The sequence below is a fragment of the Oncorhynchus clarkii genome, chromosome 15 (assembly GCF_045791955.1).
Source record: "Oncorhynchus clarkii lewisi isolate Uvic-CL-2024 chromosome 15, UVic_Ocla_1.0, whole genome shotgun sequence".
Lineage (NCBI taxonomy): Eukaryota > Metazoa > Chordata > Actinopteri > Salmoniformes > Salmonidae > Oncorhynchus > Oncorhynchus clarkii.
In genome coordinates this window covers 12,792,092-12,810,636 of record NC_092161.1, presented here as the reverse complement: position 1 = coordinate 12,810,636, position 18,545 = coordinate 12,792,092, and the positions used below count along the sequence as shown (strand labels likewise).

The window sequence follows — 18,545 nt, the reverse complement described above, 5'->3', positions numbered from 1 at the left end:
TAGTAGAACAGGTTTGTGAACTCAGCCCCAGGACCAGCTGGATGAGGGGACTGAGGCTTCAGTGTGTTAGTAGTACAGGTTTGTGAACTCAGCCCCAGGACCAGCTGGATGAGGGGACTGAGGCTTCAGTGTGTTAGTAGAACAGGTTTGTGAACTCAGCCCCAGGACCAGCTGGATGAGGGGACTGAGGCTTCAGTGTGTTAGTAGTACAGGTTTGTGAACTCAGCCCCAGGACCAGCTGGATGAGGGGACTGAGGCTTCAGTGTGTTAGTAGAACAGGTTTGTGAACTCAGCCCCAGGACCAGCTGGATGAGGGGACTGAGGCTTCAGTGTGTTAGTAGAACAGGTTAGTGAACTCAGCCCCAGGACCAGCTGGATGAGGGGACTGAGGCTTCAGTGTGTTAGTAGTACAGGTTTGTGAACTCAGCCCCAGGACCAGCTGGATGAGGGGACTGAGGCTTCAGTGTGTTAGTAGTACAGGTTTGTGAACTCAGCCCCAGGACCAGCTGGATGAGGGGACTGAGGCTTCAGTGTGTTAGTAGTACAGGTTTGTGAAATCAGCCCCAGGACCAGCTGGATGAGGGGACTGAGGCTTCAGTGTGTTAGTAGAACAGGTTTGTGAACTCAGCCCCAGGACCAGCTGGATGAGGGGACTGAGGCTTCAGTGTGTTAGTAGAACAGGTTTGTGAACTCAGCCCCAGGACCAGCTGGATGAGGGGACTGAGGCTTCAGTGTGTTAGTAGAACAGGTTAGTGAACTCAGCCCCAGGACCAGCTGGATGAGGGGACTGAGGCTTCAGTGTGTTAGTAGTACAGGTTTGTGAACTCAGCCCCAGGACTAGCTGGATGAGGGGACTGAGGCTTCAGTGTGTTAGTAGAACAGGTTTGTGAACTCAGCCCCAGGACCAGCTGGATGAGGGGACTGAGGCTTCAGTGTGTTAGTAGTACAGGTTTGTGAACTCAGCCCCAGGACCAGCTGGATGAGGGGACTGAGGCTTCAGTGTTTTAGTAGTACAGGTTTGTGAACTCAGCCCCAGGACTAGCTGGATGAGGGGACTGAGGCTTCAGTGTGTTAGTAGAACAGGTTTGTGAACTCAGCCCCAGGACCAGCTGGATGAGGGGACTGAGGCTTCAGTGTGTTAGTAGAACAGGTTTGTGAACTCAGCCCCAGGACCAGCTGGATGAGGGGACTGAGGCTTCAGTGTGTTAGTAGTACAGGTTTGTGAACTCAGCCCCAGGACCAGCTGGATGAGGGGACTGAGGCTTCAGTGTGTTAGTAGAACAGGTTTGTGAACTCAGCCCCAGGACCAGCTGGATGAGGGGACTGAGGCTTCAGTGTGTTAGTAGAACAGGTTTGTGAACTCAGCCCCAGGACCAGCTGGATGAGGGGACTGAGGCTTCAGTGTGTTAGTAGTACAGGTTTGTGAACTCAGCCCCAGGACCAGCTGGATGAGGGGACTGAGGCTTCAGTGTGTTAGTAGAACAGGTTTGTGAACTCAGCCCCAGGACCAGCTGGATGAGGGGACTGAGGCTTCAGTGTGTTAGTAGAACAGGTTAGTGAACTCAGCCCCAGGACCAGCTGGATGAGGGGACTGAGGCTTCAGTGTGTTAGTAGTACAGGTTTGTGAACTCAGCCCCAGGACCAGCTGGATGAGGGGACTGAGGCTTCAGTGTGTTAGTAGTACAGGTTTGTGAACTCAGCCCCAGGACTAGCTGGATGAGGGGACTGAGGCTTCAGTGTGTTAGTAGAACAGGTTTGTGAACTCAGCCCCAGGACCAGCTGGATGAGGGGACTGAGGCTTCAGTGTGTTAGTAGAACAGGTTTGTGAACTCAGCCCCAGGACCAGCTGGATGAGGGGACTGAGGCTTCAGTGTGTTAGTAGTACAGGTTTGTGAACTCAGCCCCAGGACCAGCTGGATGAGGGGACTGAGGCTTCAGTGTGTTAGTAGAACAGGTTTGTGAACTCAGCCCCAGGACCAGCTGGATGAGGGGACTGAGGCTTCAGTGTGTTAGTAGTACAGGTTTGTGAACTCAGCCCCAGGACCAGCTGGATGAGGGGACTGAGGCTTCAGTGTGTTAGTAGAACAGGTTTGTGAACTCAGCCCCAGGACCAGCTGGATGAGGGGACTGAGGCTTCAGTGTGTTAGTAGAACAGGTTAGTGAACTCAGCCCCAGGACCAGCTGGATGAGGGGACTGAGGCTTCAGTGTGTTAGTAGTACAGGTTTGTGAACTCAGCCCCAGGACCAGCTGGATGAGGGGACTGAGGCTTCAGTGTGTTAGTAGTACAGGTTTGTGAACTCAGCCCCAGGACCAGCTGGATGAGGGGACTGAGGCTTCAGTGTGTTAGTAGTACAGGTTTGTGAAATCAGCCCCAGGACCAGCTGGATGAGGGGACTGAGGCTTCAGTGTGTTAGTAGAACAGGTTTGTGAACTCAGCCCCAGGACCAGCTGGATGAGGGGACTGAGGCTTCAGTGTGTTAGTAGAACAGGTTTGTGAACTCAGCCCCAGGACCAGCTGGATGAGGGGACTGAGGCTTCAGTGTGTTAGTAGAACAGGTTAGTGAACTCAGCCCCAGGACCAGCTGGATGAGGGGACTGAGGCTTCAGTGTGTTAGTAGTACAGGTTTGTGAACTCAGCCCCAGGACTAGCTGGATGAGGGGACTGAGGCTTCAGTGTGTTAGTAGAACAGGTTTGTGAACTCAGCCCCAGGACCAGCTGGATGAGGGGACTGAGGCTTCAGTGTGTTAGTAGAACAGGTTTGTGAACTCAGCCCCAGGACCAGCTGGATGAGGGGACTGAGGCTTCAGTGTGTTAGTAGTACAGGTTTGTGAACTCAGCCCCAGGACCAGCTGGATGAGGGGACTGAGGCTTCAGTGTGTTAGTAGAACAGGTTTGTGAACTCAGCCCCAGGACCAGCTGGATGAGGGGACTGAGGCTTCAGTGTGTTAGTAGAACAGGTTTGTGAACTCAGCCCCAGGACCAGCTGGATGAGGGGACTGAGGCTTCAGTGTGTTAGTAGTACAGGTTTGTGAACTCAGCCCCAGGACCAGCTGGATGAGGGGACTGAGGCTTCAGTGTGTTAGTAGAACAGGTTTGTGAACTCAGCCCCAGGACCAGCTGGATGAGGGGACTGAGGCTTCAGTGTGTTAGTAGTACAGGTTTGTGAACTCAGCCCCAGGACCAGCTGGATGAGGGGACTGAGGCTTCAGTGTGTTAGTAGTACAGGTTTGTGAACTCAGCCCCAGGACCAGCTGGATGAGGGGACTGAGGCTTCAGTGTGTTAGTAGTACAGGTTTGTGAACTCAGCCCCAGGACCAGCTGGATGAGGGGACTGAGGCTTCAGTGTGTTAGTAGAACAGGTTTGTGAACTCAGCCCCAGGACCAGCTGGATGAGGGGACTGAGGCTTCAGTGTGTTAGTAGAACAGGTTTGTGAACTCAGCCCCAGGACCAGCTGGATGAGGGGACTGAGGCTTCAGTGTGTTAGTAGAACAGGTTAGTGAACTCAGACCCAGGACCAGCTGGATGAGGGGACTGAGGCTTCAGTGTGTTAGTAGTACAGGTTTGTGAACTCAGCCCCAGGACCAGCTGGATGAGGGGACTGAGGCTTCAGTGTGTTAGTAGTACAGGTTTGTGAACTCAGCCCCAGGACCAGCTGGATGAGGGGACTGAGGCTTCAGTGTGTTAGTAGTACAGGTTTGTGAACTCAGCCCCAGGACTAGCTGGATGAGGGGACTGAGGCTTCAGTGTGTTAGTAGTACAGGTTTGTGAACTCAGCCCCAGGACCAGCTGGATGAGGGGACTGAGGCTTCAGTGTGTTAGTAGAACAGGTTTGTGAACTCAGCCCCAGGACCAGCTGGATGAGGGGACTGAGGCTTCAGTGTGTTAGTAGTACAGGTTTGTGAACTCAGCCCCAGGACCAGCTGGATGAGGGGACTGAGGCTTCAGTGTGTTAGTAGAACAGGTTTGTGAACTCAGCCCCAGGACCAGCTGGATGAGGGGACTGAGGCTTCAGTGTGTTAGTAGTACAGGTTTGTGAACTCAGCCCCAGGACCAGCTGGATGAGGGGACTGAGGCTTCAGTGTGTTAGTAGTACAGGTTTGTGAACTCAGCCCCAGGACTAGCTGGATGAGGGGACTGAGGCTTCAGTGTATTAGTAGAACAGGTTTGTGAACTCAGCCCCAGGACTAGCTGGATGAGGGGACTGAGGCTTCAGTGTGTTAGTAGAACAGGTTTGTGAACTCAGCCCCAGGACCAGCTGGATGAGGGGACTGAGGCTTCAGTGTGTTAGTAGTACAGGTTTGTGAACTCAGCCCCAGGACCAGCTGGATGAGGGGACTATTTTCTTTGCTCAGCTCTTGGCATTGCAGGGCTTGGTAATGATATGACCGGGGGTCACTGTATTTTAGATGTTTCCAAAACTTAATTGCTATTTTTTGAGTTTTTATTATTAGTGGATATTGGACTAATTCTGCCCTGCATGCATTGTTTGTAGTTTTCCTCTGGACATGTAGGAGAATCTTACAGAACTCTGCATGCAGGGTTTCAATGGGGTGTTTGTCCCATTTGGTGAAACCTTGTTTTGCAAGTGGACCCCACACCTCGCTGAAATAAAGTGCAATTGGTTCAATGACACATTCAATTAGTTTTAGCTACATTTTAATCGGTATTTCAATTTGAATTTGTTTTTTAATGGCGTAGAATACAATGTGTGTTTTCTCTCTCAATTCATTCACTGCCTCATTAAGGTGTCCAGTTGAGCTTATTTTTAAACCTAAGTAATTGTAGTGTGTGCAGTACTCTATATATTTTGTACCAATTGAGAACTTTTGTCTAATCTTTGGTCCCTCTCTTTCTCTCTCTGCCCAACTGCCTCTCTCCCTCTCTCTACCTCTGGCTCTACCCCTCTCTCTCTACCTCTCTGTCTCTCTCTACCCCTCTCTCTCTACCTCTCTGTCTCTCTCTACCCCTCTCTCTCTCTCTACCCCTCTCTATCTCTCTCTCTCTCTCCTTTAGTGTCTACCTGGTGTCCTCTGCTCAGGCCAATTAACTGATTGACCTGTTGGTTCAAGAGCTGCTAATCAACCTATTAATACTCAGCAGATTGGTACTTTATCGTAAAAGGGGAAACCACTCATAGAGACCTGTAAAAACCCACACAGGGTATTTCAGACTGGTTCAAGTTTACCTCAGAAATAAACCAGGTTTTTCCAGACATCTGAACCTTGGGCAGCTCTATGCCTTTAAGGTGTTGTGTAGGCCCTGTGGTAAAGGAAATAATTGGAGAGGTCTGTAGGGAGAGAGAGAACATGTATAGACGTGTTTAAATCCCAGGTTGGATGCTGTTGTGTTGAGGAATACTGACTTAGATTACCAGAATGCTATATGACTGGTTAGTTGTCAGTCAGTTCCTCTAGGTACAGTATAAATGTCCTATAAGACCTTCATGGGGGAAGTAACAGCATTGAGATGACATTGACTCAGGCTCATCTTTGCAGTGACACACCTTCCTCTGTGGCTATCTCACACCTGTGGCCCTCCCCCCAGGGGTCCTATTCTGATTGGCTGTCTGGGGATTCCAGGAGCGGCTCACTGTCGAGGAGATGAATGTTATTGGCCGGTGGTGCATAATCCCAGAGGGATAGTACTTTAGGGGCTGAAATTACATGGCAGGAAGTTACATCCTCCTCACTGTCTCACACAAACACACAAACTAGCTCCAGCCAGGGCCGTGACTAAAAATCATTGGAGGTGGGGCGGCAGGTAGCCTGGGCCAGTAACCGAAAGGTTGCTAGATTGAATCCCCGAGCCGACAAGGTCAAAATCTGTTGTTCGGCCCCTGAGCAAGGCAGTTAACACCCAACAACTGCTCTCTGATTCAGAGGGGTTGGGTTAAATACGGAAGACGCATTTCAGTTGAATGCATTCAGTTGTACAACTGACTAGGTATCCCCCTTTCCCTTGTGTCAGACCTGTGACTAGATCAGGAGAAAACAGGCCTGTGACTAGATCAGGAGACAACAGACCTGTGACTAGATCAGGAGAAAACAGACATGTGACTAGATCAGGAGAAAACAGACCTGTGACTAGATCAGGAGAAAACAGGCCTGTGACTAGATCAGGAGACAACAGACCTGTGAATAAATCAGGAGAAAACAGACCTGTGACTAGATCAGGAGACAACAGACCTGTGATTAGATCAGGAGAAAACAGACGTGACTAGATCAGGAGAAAACAGACCTGTGACTAGATCAGGAGACAACAGGCCTGTGACTAGATCAGGAGAAAACAGACATGTGACTAGATCAGGAGAAAACAGACCTGTGACTAGATCAGGAGAAAACAGACCTGTGACTAGATCAGGAGAAAACAGACCTGTGACTAGATCAGGAGAAAACAGACCTGTGACTAGATCAGGAGACAACAGACCTGTGACTAGATCAGGAGACAACAGACCTGTGACTAGATCAGGAGAAAACAGACCTGTGACTAGATCAGGAGACAACAGACCTGTGACTAGATCAGGAGACAACAGACCTGTGACTAGATCAGGAGACAACAGACCTGTGACTAGATCAGGAGACAACAGACCTGTGACTAGATCAGGAGACAACAGACCTGTGACTAGATCAGGAGACAACAGACCTGTGACTAGATCAGGAGACAACATACCTGTGCCTAGATCAGGAGACAACATACCTGTGCCTAGATCAGGAGACAACAGACCTGTGACTAGATCAGGAGACAACAGACCTGTGACTAGATCAGGAGACAACAGACCTGTGACTAGATCAGGAGACAACAGACCTGTGACTAGATCAGGAGACAACAGACCTGTGATTAGATCAGGAGACAACAGACCTGTGACTAGATCAGGAGACAACAGACCTGTGATTAGATCAGGAGACAACAGACCTGTGATTAGATCAGGAGAAAACAGACCTGCTGAACTGAACACTGAACAGCCTTGCCATCCACTCCTATTGGATCTGATTAGCTATGTACTGATACATTACAGACCGACTGAGAGGCTGCTGGGGCCTGGCCAGGGACGGATTCGGGTCAGACACACAGAGAGGAGAGACTCCCTCTAGCAGATGCACAGATCCAGAGGACATTTAAAATCACAGCACCACTGGCTGGCCCTGGGACTGACATCACGAGGATCCCACTGGGAACAGATGTCTATTCCACGTTCAAATTGAAATTACGTGGCAACAACGTTGATTCAACCAGTCTGTGCTCAGTGGGATGGGACCATATTAAACACATTAGTGTATGGTAGCATGCCCTGGATAGGTCTGTGAATCAATAGTTAGTTTGGTGGAGTATCTAGGCTAATGGGCTGCTCACAGTTTGCCTACTTTAACTTGGCTTGTTCTGCAGGTGTGGAAATATGAAAACTATTTGGTTGAATCAAGGAAGGATATTGTATGAATTGTTGTAACTGTTTTGATTGAATGGCTGAGTCAGTCAGCTCTGAGGTAGTGTAGGGGATTCCATGACAAGAGGAACAAACTTCTATGGTTTTGATTACACCGCCAAAACCTCACACATTATCTCGTTTGCCTTTCCAAGAAACAGAAAAGGGGTGTTTTTCCTGTAAAAACTTCAGAAGGACTGCTCATAAGTTGTGTTTTTCCTGTAAAAACTTCAGAAGGACTGCTCATAAGTTGTGTTTTTCCTGTAAAAACTTCAGAAGGACTGCTCATAAGTTGTGTTTTTCCTGTAAAAACTTCAGAAGGACTGCTCATAAGTTGTGTTTTTCCTGTAAAAACTTCAGAAGGACTGCTCATAAGTTGTGTTTTTCCTGTAAAAACTTCAGAAGGACTGCTCATAAGTTGTGTTTTTCCTGTAAAAACTTCAGAAGGACTGCTCATAAGTTGTGTTTTTCCTGTAAAAACTTCAGAAGGACTGCTCATAAGTTGTGTTTTTCCTGTAAAAACTTCAGAAGGACTGCTCATAAGTTGTGTTTTTCCTGTAAAAACTTCAGAAGGACTGCTCATAAGTTGTGTTTTTCCTGTAAAAACTTCAGAAGGACTGCTCATAAGTTGTGTTTTTCCTGTAAAAACTTCAGAAGGACTGCTCATAAGTTGTGTTTTTCCTGTAAAAACTTCAGAAGGACTGCTCATAAGTTGTGTTTTTTCTTTTCTGCAGTATGAATCATCCTAACAATGACAGTTCCTGTCACATTCTTTCTCACTTGTGCCAAACAATATAGTTTGAAAAGGGGGTTTAACATTAGGAAAGGGTAGCACTGGGTTGACCTCGTTTAGTTCTGATCAGTGGCGTCATTAGGCCTGGGCTTCCAGGGCTTCAGCCCCGGATGGTTTTGGTCCAGTCACAAAAATAACATTATTTTACATTTCAGTCTGATATGAGTTTCTACAACCACACATCACTTGCTCTATGCAGTTTAACATTTGTATTTTTACTGACAAATTTTAATGACAAAAGTAAACAATCCAACATACAGCACTAGGCCGTAGCAGGCACTGCAAAAAGCCGCTGGACTGATGCGGTGCCTGCTGTGATTGGTCAAGATTTCACAACGCAGTGGACTGCTCACGTCCCTTGACCCTTCCTCCACCCCTACAGCACCTGTTAGATGTCAATGTCACCACTCAGCAAGACGCCTGACACTCAGAGGCTGCAGCATAGCACAGAGCAAATATGGATATTCCAAATTTCTTCCTGAAAGAGGCGCAAAGAAAGTGAGCAGGTTGAGGCAACAGTGAATGAGGTGGAGAGAGCAGAAAAGCCAGAAAGTCAAGTGCAGCAGAGATAGCCATATGTTTGTGCAGGGTTGGTGGTAGCTAACTATCTAGTCTCCCTCAGCATACGGGTTGGTGGTAGCTACCTATAGTCTCCCTCAGAATAAGGATTGGTAGTAGCTAATTATCTAGTCTCCCTCAGAATAAGGGTTGGTAGTAGCTACCTAGCTAGTCTCCCTCACCATAAGGGTTGGTAGTAGCTAACTAGCTAGTCTCCCTCAGCATAAGGGTTGGTAGTAGCTAACTATCTAGTCTCCCTCACCATAAGGGTTGGTAGTAGCTAACTAGCTAGTCTCCCTCAGCATAAGGGTTAACCTAGCTAATGCTAATAAGATTAGCGCTCAGCATCCTTAAACTATTGGGTGTAAGTCAGAGTTATTTAACAGTATATTTAGTGAATGGGCAAGCTAAGGATGTTGAAATAATCATGATATTAGGAAAAATTCTTTATTTTCCGCAAGTATGTGATGGGTTTCGTTTCTGTAGCTAGCTTGGCTGAATAGCCACTTCGGGAGCTACTGGCTGGCTAGCTAGCTGAGACCGAAGAGATGAGATAATGTGCTTCAGTCAGAAAAACATTATCTTCTGGCATTGACACCGTGCCCCCCTGTGGACTGAGGCTGAACTTTACTGCATTATATTTAACCTTTTTTTTTATTACTCTTTTTATTCACTTATTTAGCTACTTGTTTTTACATTGTTCGAGAGGTTAACCTGCAAGTAAGCATTTCGTTGCACTGTGTACTCTTATGGTGATTTTTCAGTAGCATATTGTGAAATAATATTGTAATAAAACCGAATCGTTAAAAGCTTTAAAGGACCCTGTAACCACACCTGTATAGCATAAGAAAAGCCAATATTCAAAAGAAATAGACACATATTGTAATCCAGATGCATGCCTGGATAAGAAGTATCAGAATCAATATAATGAATGTACTTGTGAATGCAGCCTGGTAGGGGCCCCTATTATTTTTTAACCAAACTGTCACAGTTGCGCCACCAATATAAACGGGTCAGTGATTTGTAGAGTGTTAAATGATTTGTAGAGGCGGGAAAAAGCCTGCCTCCAAGAAAGAACTTTGGGTTGGAAACAATAGTGGTGCAAAGCCAAAAAGAGTTGATCATTTACATAGACAAGAGTTACTATGTATGTGATGAAACTGTATAAAAGGAGTGTGCCGAAGCTGAGAAAAACAGTTGATCCAGGGACCAGATCGGCCTGTTACTTTGTAATAAAGTCTACTTTGGATTCACAAGTTTCCGTATCTGAGAAATATTATTGGACCAATATTTCTACGACAACTTCAAATCAAATTGTATTTTTCACAGACACGTGGTTAGCAGATGTTAATGTGAGTGTAGCGAAATGCATGTGCTTCTAGTTGCGACCATGCAGTGATATCTAACAAGTAATCTAACCTAACAATTTCACAACTTGAACTTAGAAGGAGGAGGGCAGCCAGAAAGAGAGGGGAAAATATTGTCAGCTTTGTGGATAGTTTGTAGGTGAACAAAACATTGAAAATACATAGGCTCTTAAGTTATGAGTCCTAAAATATTATGTAATCTAAAAATATCACATTAGCTGCTAGAACTGACGAGGTCATAACTTATTCCATTCTACAGGTACATTGTTTTGGCTCATGTCTCTTTATATTCATATAGCCTAGGGCAGGGTTGGGCCCCAAAATATCTGAACTCATCAGGAGGGCCCCTCACATACACACACATTGCGAGCAAAACATTTTTGTGAACTCCCTTTGGACAGTGGCGAGAAAATGTCAATTTTGTGCAATTCTACAAATTTTGCCATGTAGTGTAGAGAAAATTTTGCAGATTTTAAGCAAGTTTTCTGCAATTGTACTCATTTTGCCATTGGGCGGAGAGGAAAAATAGCTGTTTCAACCATGATTAAGAAGTTTAGATTTGTAATTTAGTCTAGTGGCCAGCTACCTAAATTTAGTAATCATGGTTGAAGTGCCGGCCGGGTGGCCCCCCATTGGTAATCAGTCTCACTCAGATATCATATTAAAAACTAATAACATTTCTCTCCACCCTATGGCCAAATCAAATTAATTATTTGTCACATGCGCCGAATACAACATGTGTAGACCTTACCGTGAAATGCTTACAGTGGGGCAAAAAAGTATTTAGTCAGCCACCAATTGTGCAAGTTCTACCACTTAAAAAGATGAGAGAGGCCTGTAATTTTCATCATAGGTACACTTCAACTATGACAGAGAAAATGAGAAGAAAAAAAATCCAGAAAATCACATTGTAGGATTTTGAATGAATTTATTTGCAAACAATTGGAAAACGAAAAGTGGATTGGCGGTGGCTAGAAGGCCGGTGACGTCGACTGCCGAACGCCGCCCGAACAAGGAGAGGGACCGACTTCGGCGGAAGTCGTGACAACAGCATGCCAGTGTTGCACTCAGAACAGCAGTAGTCAGGGGCAAATGGTAGGGAAGAGGATGAGTTAGGTGACTCAGACACAGGCCCCAAACAAGTTAAGTTCCCCAGTATCCCCTTGACTGTTTTGGATTGCAAAACTGAAGAAACACATCAAACACACCAGAAAGCAACATAAGAATAGGATATGATGGAGAGAGACACCAGACAAGGCACAGAGACAGAAACAGAAGAATAGGATATGATGGAGAAAGACACCAGACAAGACACAGAGACAGAAACAGAATATGATGGAGAGAGACACCAGACAAGGCACAAAGACAGAAACAGAAGAATAGGATATGATGGAGAGAGACACCAGACAAGGCTCAGAGACAGAAACAGAAGAATAGGATATGATTGTAGGGTTACAAATGTTTTCAGAAGATGGGCAGCGACTCTGCTGTCCTAACTTCATTATGAAGCCAGTTCCACCATTGGGGTGCCAGGACAGAGAAGAGCTTGAACTTGGCTGAGCGGGAGCTGCCCTCTCGTAGAGGTGGGAGCCTGAAGGTAGGGACATGACTGGAGACATGACAATAATATTTGTTCATGCCACACAAACGACCAAAATGACAAGATACTCGGACATTAGCACAATGAGCTCAATAAAACGTACCATGTCTAAAACGCTAAACCAATAGCCTAGGCCAATGAAAAGAATAGATAGACAGATTGTAGGCCTACAATATGATGAAGAAACTACTATCCACCAACTTTACAGTGGCACTTACTTATCCAAATAGCTTTTTCCCTTATTTGTATTTTGAAATATTGCGAAAGACATTTTAGCTGCCGCCTGCTGTTTATTGACAGCCGCCCACAACTCAGAAATCAGCTGGATGGATATTTTCCGCGCGGGCTGCTCAACGGCGGGATTCCCAACTGTAGGCCTAGGCCTTTTTGATATAACTAAACACAATCCACAGCAATTTTGTTTAAAGAAGCCATTGACCCTCTGTGGTACAATTATTCTCTCTGGTGTAGTGTTTTTAATGATTTCATTTATTTCAGTACAGACAGGAGTAATTATATACTGTCATTTTGCTAATTTATTTATATTTATCTGCAGCACTTACAGCACCCCTTTCGGCGGCAATGGTTTCTTCCATGGATTGTGTACACAGTAACCCCATATTAGGTTATTGCGCAGCTAGGTCTACTGTTACAATAACATTTAAAATAATCTATCAGCCTACAGTTAAAAGAGAACACATACAGTAGGCTAAGTTAATGAAGCCAATAGTGTTTTCAGTTATATTGTTATAGAACCTATGTAGGCCTCATGTCTGTTTTGAACCAGCGTAGCACAGTTTCAATGTCCATAAGGCTAATGAGAAAACACGTCGAATGACTTGAATGGCCAATGGGAAAAGTGTCAAAATTAGTATTCGCATCAGTAGGCTAAGTGACTGAAATGCATTAGAAAAGTATTGGAGAGTTCAGGAAAACATCAGGGAAGCTTATCAGGTAGGTTGTAGGCCTACTGTGTGTGTAGAGAACATCTGCATTGCTTTCAATTGCTAGACTAATGATCATGAGCACTGATCTCAATTTAGCTAATATTTCCCAGCCTAATTGTAACCAAATATCCAAATGGAGATTCAGTGAAAAATGAAAATCTTACATTGAATGATTTATCGAGACGTGTCCCCCCATGCTTGACGCTGTCAAAACGGACACTGTCAAAACAGGGCTGAAATGATCAGTTGACCACACATGGCAATCGTTTTATATTTGTTATAAGAAGTGGTGTACTGCTGTGTTTGTTTAGGTAGCCTACTGAAGCACAGTTTAATACTATTATTTTGTCTTAACTTCTGAATGAAAGTTGGTACCAACATGTAGCCTATTATGTGTGTGAGAGAGAGAGAGAGAGTGTGTTTGGGTACTGTGTGAGAGAGAGAGAGAGAGAGTGTGTGTGTTTGGGTACTGTGTGATTCTTTAATCAGTTTGGCTCATCGGACAGGTCAGAGTTCATGTTTGAAGTTGTTGAGTGGTTTTTGGCAATACACTGTAGATGTATGTGTTCCAGAGTAGAGAGTAGCGAGTATTTCAGAGTAGAGAGACCCACAGTAGCAACTGTAATTGACTATTGATGGTGTCTGCTGTGGCAGGTGGGAAGGTGCAAATCACTAGAAAAATATATAATCTCTCAATGTTCTAATCTCTCAATGTTAATCACAAAATGCACCAAATTCATGCATTTAGCTGTTGAAATTATTTGTACATTTGTTTAGGGGGATGCCTCAGGACCACCCTACTGGCATTGGGCTAAACCCCCGAATGTCTTCATATCCTAGAAACGCCCCTGGCTCTGATGCTCCCGATGGGTTTGCCCGATTTTAATCTGCTCAAACGAAATGAGAGGGAGGGAGGGAAGGGGGGAGCGAAGGAAGGAAAAGAGAGAGAGAGAGAGAGGGACGGGGGACGGGACGGGTAGTACACTACGAAACTAATCGGATTATGGGAAAGTTTAGCGTGTGCCTGTTTCTCTATTCTACATTGGTTTCTATTCTATTCTACACTGCTTTGGTGTGTGTGGTACTTTTAGTTTCTGTACTGTCTGTTTTCTCCCCGAAATGAGGACCGGAATTTTGTCTCATCTCGATGATGAAATTACAAATCGGTGGAACTCTCTCGGTTTGATTTGCAGAGGAGGACCTTTGACTGGTGAATTAAAATGAAGACAAAAAACACCAATAATCTTCAGATTTCGAATGCGGACTACAAACCCGTGTTGCCTAGGTTGGTACTCCAGAGCGAGAGCAGAAATATGGTTTGATGTTTATTTCTCACGGAATGCGGGATGATGGAGTTGAAATATTAACCGGGAAATATTCCCCAAAGGAGTCGGAGCGGCAGTTGGCCTGTTGGATTACGTCAAAACTATTTGCCAAACCTTCACTTTCATTTCATTTCCAGGCTCTTTACAAAGTTAAACTCATAATCCGCGTTGATGTTGGCAAAAACATCCAAGTGCGCCAGCCCACATCCACCATTCTTTCCCCCAAGGAGGACAGCCACCTAGGGGGTTAGATGGTTCTGATCACGGACGAGAGAGACGGAGGTGGCTCCTCTACTACGACCCGTGTCAACCAGCTGCAGCAGAGCACCAAAGGCGCTAGCGTTTTCGTCCAGGTCCACCCGACCATAACCGCCGAACCGCCGCACTTATCAAACGACGACTCATACCTCGGGTCCTGTGAGTCTGAGGGAGACGAGGACGATGACTACGAGGAATACGACGATTTATCGTTATTACCGGACACCAAGAGTATCGCCTCGGACGACTCATTCTACCCACCGGACGATGCGTTCGCGGACAACGAGCGGACCCCCTCCCCGCAGAGTCCCGAGCCGTTGTCGTTCTTCCAGGCGTGCTGCACCAACAATGCCACGATAGTCCGGATCATGATCCGACAAGGTGTGAAGGAGGCGGAGGTGAGGGAGACGGATAAAAACAACAGGGTAAGTCGAGTTCAATATGTTCAGTGTCAAATAGTTTCATCGGAAAGTGTTCTGTTCCAATGCATGTATATCCAGTGGCTGCTCCTCTTGTGTGTTTGGAGATTAGGAAAATATAATTTGGTCGTTTGGACACAGTGAGGTGCGAACTCATATGTGCGTAATTACGCATGGTCAAAATGCGTATCCAAAGTGATCAACTGTTGCATGTCTGTTGGATGAAGACTTGGGCATTTCACACATTTATGTCACAGGAGTTAAACAAAAACATGTCAGCCACTACAACAGTATTCAGATGATCCATATATCACCGACCACTGTACCTGATATTCAAACTTTCAGATTCACGAGGACCTTTGTATCCCAAAGTTAAACCTGTCCTTCCATCCCTGCTGAACTGAGTTACTAATGTAGTTTGTTCCACATCTAGGCCTAAGTGCTGTGTTTCCCTGGTTTCCCTAGTTTTTGTTATGAAACTGGTTTCCTGTAGATGGATGAAACATTACATGGGTATACTGTATTTTACCCAGTTTCATGTTTTATTCAAGTTGTTTGACATAACGGCCATATTCATTTAATATCCTCTCAGGTGTGTGTGTGTGTGTGTGTGTGTGTGTGTGTGTGTGTGCGTGCGTGTGTGTGTGTGTGTGTGTGTGTGTGTGTGTGTGTGTGTGTGTGTGTGTGTGTGTGTGTGTGTGTGTGTGTGTGTGTGTGTGTTTCTCTCTACCCATAGTTTATGGGTTTAGAGAGAGGAGCCTGGAGCTCTGCTAGTCATAATTACAGCAACAGGAAAACACTGAGCCTCTCACAGTCAGCAGAACAGCCAGTCTTGTATGTATGTATGTATGTATGTATGTATTTCTGTGTGTCTGTGTGGATTTAGGGTAATTGTGAGAGAGTCAGTGTAATATAGGTTTGCTTTCTGACTTTCTAATATGAATCTAACTTCAAATGAAGGGCCTGTTTTAAGACAGTATTTTACAGAGACTCATGAGAATACTTTTCTAATTTAGGTCTACAGACTGTCCAGCGACACATTACAACTCAATATCTGTTTTCTATAAAACATAGTGTAGATTTTATTAGACAATGTAAGTCAAAGAGACAGCTAGCTTCCCATCTGTTTATCAACGTTCCGATCCACCTGGTGTTTTAACTCTCATTATGACTCAGCAGATGTTTTTCAACCACAGCGCTCACAACAGAGAGACCTAAGAGTTACTGGCTGGAAACCACCAGTGGGGCCTCTCCTCCTTTGACACACAGACACTCAAAGCCACTGAAGACAAACGTCCCTTTAAGTCTTCACCTCTGTATGTTGTTTTGCTTTTTTTCATGCAAAGGACAGTTGCATAAACATACACAGACGCACACACACTCACTTGTTCTATCAGTGCGCTGTATCAGGGGCCTTTCTCAGATTGTACAGTGAAGTGGCCATGCAGTCCTCTCTGTGTGTAATCACTGATGAGGTCAGAGTGCCTGAGGGAGGAGGAGCGGTAACTACATCATCGGAACCGGAGAGCCATGATGTCGACTGGATGTGTCTCTCTGCCTGGCCCTGTGCCTGCTACCCATCTCACCCCATGCTGTATAGCATTCCCTATCAATGCTCCTAGTGTGTGTGTGTGCGTGCGTGCGTGCGTGCGTGTGTGTGTGTGTGTGTGTGTGTGTGTGTGTGTCTGCTGTCTGTCTGCTCTTCCTTACACTGAGATACACTCCTGTCTCCTGTCTCATGTTCATTACACTGAGAGATACTCCTGTCTCCTGTTCATTACACTGAGAGATACTCCTGTCTCATGTTCATTACACTGAGAGATACTCTTGTCTGCTGTTCATTACACTGAGAGATGCTCCTGTCTCCTGTTCATTACAATGAGAGATACCCCTGTCTCATGTTCATTACACTGAGAGATACTCCTGTCTCCTGTTCATTACACTGAGAGATACTCCTGTCTCATGTTCATTACACTGAGAGATACTCCTGTCTCCTGTTCATTACACTGAGAGATACTCCTGTCTGCTGTTCATTACACTGAGAGATACTCCTGTCTCCTGTTCATTACACTGAGAGATACTCCTGTCTCCTGTTCATTACACTGAGAGATACTCTTGTCTGCTGTTCATTACACTGAGAGATACTCTTGTCTGCTGTTCATTACACTGAGAGATACTCCTGTCTCCTGCCTGCTGTTCATTACACTGAGAGATACTCCTGTCTCCTGTCTCCTGCCTGCTGTTCATTACACTGAGAGACACTCCTGTCTCCTGCCTGCTGTTCATTACACTGAGAGACACTCCTGTCTCCTGCCTGCTGTTCATTACACTGAGAGACACTCCTGTCTCCTGCCTGCTGTTCTGTAAGACACACCTACTATTCTTCATGTTCCTGTTACTCAGAGGCCCCGTAGACACTCAGGTTGTAAAACTGATGTACAACGCATTTGCACATAATGGTTGTGATCCAATGGAGAGAATGTCTGCACAAATATGTTTACACAGTAATGCTTGTGTTATTATTTTTGTACAGAAAAATGTTTTTCTCACAATGGCTGTGCCAAATTTGTTGTACATCAGTTGTACTATTTGAGTGTGTATGGGGCCAACAAAGGGATTAGTGGTTAGGGTTTGAGATGTGTTTTCAGTTTGCTTAGTCACAGAAACAAGGGACAATGTTTTCATCTGTGAAATGATCTCTTGGATCAGGAATGATGACCTTAGCTATCTGTCACACTGTCAACAAAGCTCTGTTTTGGGTTTGAGTCTCTCTGTGTGACGTACGTCCCATCTCATGTCCTCTGGTGTTACCGAGGCAACATCTATATCTGATACACAGACAGAAACAAAACTAAATCTGTTAAATATTTTATTAAAGCAAGGAGGAACACATATAGAATTCTGTTTAATATTGCTGTAGTTTAGAAGTTGTAAAATGTATCAATGGAACCTGGTCAGTTGAAGACAAGGAACGATGAACAGGCTACATGGTAGAGTAATATGGTAGCATACAGCAACAGAACACAGTCAACAACCTGTCTAGGGGGTTAAAGGTCATCCTCTGGACTGGACACAACCCTGATGATAGAGAGAACCTCTAAACCAGTGGAGGCTCTTCAGATGAGGAAGGGGAGGACTATAGTCCTCAGTGAGTTTCATAAAAACAAAAATAGTGAAACATTAAAAAGTTATCCTTTTCAGATAAAACTATACTAAATATATTCACGTCACCAAATAATTGATTAAAACACACTGTTTTGCGAAAAAGGTCTATGGTAGCCTCAACAGCACTCTGTAGAGTAGCACCATGGTGTAGCTGTACGACAGCTAGCTTCCGTCCTCCTCTGGGTACATTGACTTCAATACAAAACCTAGGAGGCTCATGGTTCTCACCCCCTTCCATAGACTTACACAGTAAAACAACTTCCGGAGGACATCCTCCAACCTATCAGAGCTCTTGTAGTATGAACTGACATCTTATCCATCCAATCTAAGGATCAGAGAATGAATGTAGTTCTGAAAGCATAAGCTACAGATAGCTAGCACTATAGTGTATAAAATGTGGTGAGTAGCTGACTCAAAGTGAGAGAAAGACAGTAGTCAAACAGTTTTTAACAAATTCATTTCTTCCAAAATTAGGGAGAAGCAAGAGAGAAATAGAGAGAGAGAACTTAACTTTAACTTTCACTTAGCTAGCAAATGCATATAGCTAGTTTAGCCTACTCAAACACTGGCTCAAACAGAGAGGGATGCTATGTTAGCTAGCAGGCTATGGCTATCAAACAGAGAGGGATGCTATGTTAGCTAGCAGGCTATGGCTATCAAACAGAGAGGGATGCTATGTTAGCTAGCAGG

General features: G+C 45.2%; 1 protein-coding gene across 1 annotated transcript in view; it reads left to right on the top strand.

The window, feature by feature from the left end:
• Positions 1-13,700: 13,700 nt before the first annotated feature.
• The window catches only part of LOC139366675 (ankyrin repeat domain-containing protein 33B-like), a 34,258-nt gene continuing 29,413 nt past the window's right edge, over positions 13,701-18,545 (top strand). The window contains exon 1 of the mRNA XM_071104359.1: positions 13,701-14,696. Coding sequence (XP_070960460.1) covers positions 14,265-14,696 — 432 coding nt within the window. The 5' untranslated portion in view covers positions 13,701-14,264. The remainder of the gene's footprint in view (positions 14,697-18,545) is intronic.